This window comes from Priapulus caudatus, unplaced genomic scaffold, assembly GCF_000485595.1.
Source record: "Priapulus caudatus unplaced genomic scaffold, Priapulus_caudatus-5.0.1 Scaffold336, whole genome shotgun sequence".
In the NCBI taxonomy this organism is placed as follows: Eukaryota; Metazoa; Priapulida; class Priapulimorpha; order Priapulimorphida; family Priapulidae; genus Priapulus; species Priapulus caudatus.
This window is the reverse complement of record NW_014577397.1, coordinates 113,065-116,633: the sequence shown is the minus strand read 5'-3', so window position 1 is coordinate 116,633 and position 3,569 is coordinate 113,065. Positions and strand designations below refer to the sequence as shown.

General features: G+C 48.4%; 1 protein-coding gene across 1 annotated transcript in view; it reads right to left on the bottom strand.

Moving 5' to 3' along the window:
* LOC106809201 (iroquois-class homeodomain protein IRX-4-like) overlaps window positions 1-3,569 on the bottom strand; it is a 13,112-nt gene that overhangs the window by 5,838 nt on the left and 3,705 nt on the right. Inside the window, exons 3-4 of the mRNA XM_014812197.1 lie at window positions 1,863-1,948; window positions 1,025-1,374 (exon numbers count right to left, since the gene is read on the bottom strand). Coding sequence (XP_014667683.1) covers window positions 1,025-1,374; window positions 1,863-1,948 — 436 coding nt within the window. The remainder of the gene's footprint in view (window positions 1-1,024; window positions 1,375-1,862; window positions 1,949-3,569) is intronic.

Sequence of the window (3,569 nt, the reverse complement as noted above, 5' to 3'; positions counted from 1 at the left end):
ACGTAGTCGTGTGCGTGTAGTCGTGTGCGCGTAGTCGCGTGTGCGTGTAGTCGTGTGCGTGTAGTCGTGTGCGTGTAGTCGTGTGCGTGTAGTCGCGTGTACGTAGTCGTGTGCGCGTAGCGTGTGCGTGTAGTCGCGTGCGCGTAGTCGTGTGCGCGTAGTCGTGTGCGCGTATAGCCGCAGGAGTGTAGCATGCTGAAAATTTACTGCTGAGTTAATATAAATATCTTATCTCCAATAATCTACCAAGAATCGTCCAGAATTATTCAGGTAAACTATCAATTTGCAGCTCATCCGCACTTCGCCGTTTCGTCGACGCATTTGCTCCGCGGCCGTGGCGGTTATTAGGGTTACGCTGCAAAATTCTTCCGCGACGCGTTATAATAACGAAACATCGAACCCGTCAAATGGCCGCCGACTTGCCGCGCTGGTATTCACCCGACAGCCTACGACTTCGTATGTCAAGTGACCGAGATTTATAGCAACGCCGCATAGTTACGGCTCATTGAGACGACACAATGGATTATGCCGGCAACATTTTAACGCGTCAAACAATTTTCACAGATCGCTGGACCCGCCTTGGCAGAACCGAGACGCAATTAGTGGCTAGAGATGTAATTGCAGATACAAGGTACATCGCGCGGAATGATAAACTGGATGATAGGTGTCTGGTATCGGACGCGATGCGTGTAAGCCGGTGCTCTCATGCACATCAGGCTTGTGTGACCACATTTCAGACTTCGGCAACTCGATACACGCAAACTTAACGTGTTAACACGTTAGCCGTGATTCGAACGCTAAACATTGTACGTTTCGCTACGTTTTATGGCGGCCATTAGAGTAGTGTGCGCGCGCATGCGCAATTTTCGTAATCACCTAAGCCGCGACGATTATATTGCAACGTATTAGAGTTATGGCGCTCGCGTATTTACGAGGTGCCCACATACATCAACGGTCGTATAGTGGAATGAATGGAATGACGCCATTCTAAACCGATTGTAGAACAAAATCCGCCAAAACTAACCTTTGTTTTCGCCCACCGCCTCCTCATCCTCCTCCTCCTCCTCTTCCTCCTCCCTCCGCTCGTCTACGCTTATCTCCTGATTTTCGCCCACCACCTCTTCCTCCTCCTCTTCTTCGTCCTCGCTGTGCTCGTCTGTCGGCGCATCCTTGCTCATGAATTTCGTGTCCTTCTTCAGCCTGCGTCGCGCGTTCGCGAACCACGTCGACACTTGCGTCAGCGTCATTCTCGAGATGACGGCCAGCATGATCTTTTCTCCCTTCGTCGGATACGGATTCTTGATGTGTTCTCGCATCCACGCCTTCAGAGCGCCCGACGCTTCCCGTGTAACGTTCTTTCTCCTGATGCCGTTACTGTAAACACATACAACACAAAATACACAACAACATACAACAACAACACATGCAACACAACGACTGATCTGTAGCGAAACTCTAGTAGCATGAACTGCACGCGACGACCGCGTCTGTTTTGCGCATGCATGTTGATTATTGCTAGTTTTTGTTCGCGTCTATATTTATTCATAATTTTATTTATGCGTTTATTGCATGCATTTAGTACCCGTAAACCGTTACGATTTATTCGGCACATTTGTTTTTACTGTTTGATTAAAGACCATATATTATGAAATTTGAAAAAATTAAATGGTCCGCTGCAAATATAGACTTCCGCTGCTAGAGTTAAAATGTTCGATATGTTTCTGAAGATATTTCGCCTTCTCGTTGAGATAAATTTCACATAAACGTGTTTTACTTTTACACGTTTATTTTTCGCTATTTATTTTCTCCATTTATTTTTCGCACTATTGCATCCCATTTTCTTGCGTTAGAAATGTACGTACCTGTCATAGTAATACCCGTTTAGTTCGTATGGATGCGAAACTAAATGAGGTTGTCCTAGCCGCCAGGCCGTGTCGTTGCTGCCATTCTGTAATTTAAAAATCAATGGGCAATCGGCATTAGCGCCTCAGTTTCCACTGAAACCATTCCGCGTTAGATCCCGACTGTGATAGCGTTGTTGAGAATAGCATACAAAAAAAGTTCCGCTATGCCGTCGGTCGGATATTTTTACGTCACTCCAACTTCGCATGCCCTCACCAATAAACTTTATGCATTGTTTCTAATGGGTCGCGCGCACATATATATCGCGCGGGATCGGTTTCATATGACCAAATTTTCGAATGCAGTTTTATTATTTGCGAGTGTTTTGGCTGGGCGGCGGGGAGGCGGGTGGGTGTACGAGTCGATCAGTAGGCCTAGCGATATGTTTTCACCTCGCCGAGTCGCGAACGACTTTCGCTCGGCCGCGCACACTACTAAATACATCTTCATTACAAACAGCTGCCGTGCTGCTGTCATCGTTTTGTCTTCGCCGTCTGAGAACTGTCGACACGCAGCATGCGCGTTTTTCGCCCGCTGCCTCCTCATCGGCGCGAGCGCAAAAACGCACGTGCTACTTTATGGACGAAACGGAATCCGGATTGTTGCGAAAATACGGCATCAGTTCGGCTCGTATCGCTTACTCGCTCCGCGACCGGCTCCGACAGATGTCCGATTATTTGAGAGCGGGGCGGTAGTTGTAACGTTGCACGCGGGAAGCATCGGCGGCATTTCGGCGGATGCCATAACGCGGCGGTTTTTGCTCGTGAAGCGGCAAGGCCAGAGACGAGCATCGTCTAAGACTAAGCGTTTCGCCACCACCTCTCATGTGAAACATCGCACGTACGACCTAGCCTGCCGACCGCGTCGTCAGTGCAGCTTTTTTCTTCGACGACGTCGTCGTTTTTTTTCTGTGATTTGATTTGAGGATTTGTCAAATATATCATCTCGCTGGTTTGTCCAGACGAGAGACATTTCCGGTGCGGGTGGTGCACGAACTTTCTGTACGCGTATATCGCTAAACATGGGATCAATTTGGGATAATGAGTAGAATGACGTTACCCAGATAGAAAATCGAATCTCAATTTCAGTTTGATTTAAGTCAAAACAGAAACCTTCTTTCATGGATGCGCGTTTAACATTTATTATCGTTTCTGCGTAAAGTATTTGTCGCTTTAGATAGTGTTTTCGATATATTGCCTATTTACGGCATTAATAATAATAAGAGAGAGAGAGAGAGAGAGAGAGGCGGAGAGACAGAGAGAGAGAGAGAGAGAGAGAGAGAGGCGGAGAGAGAGAGAGAGAGAGAGAGAGAGAGAGAGGCGGAGAGACAGAGAGAGGGGGAGGCGGAAGGAGAGAGATCTCTTCGAAGAGAGAAGAACGAACTCTTAGCACGCATACGGGCGCACCTCCAGACGCTACTACCAACCGCGGATAATTTACGACGGCAGCCGACGCGGGAGACGACGTCGCTGACGGGACCCTGCGACGAGAGGAGCTGTCGTCGACCGCCTCCATCACAGCGACTCTAACAGCGGACAGCTACTGGCGCAATTAGAGCGAATTTACGATGCCTCGCGTTAATTACACACACACACACACGCACGCACACACGCACACGCACACACACACACACACACACACACACACACATACACACACACACACAC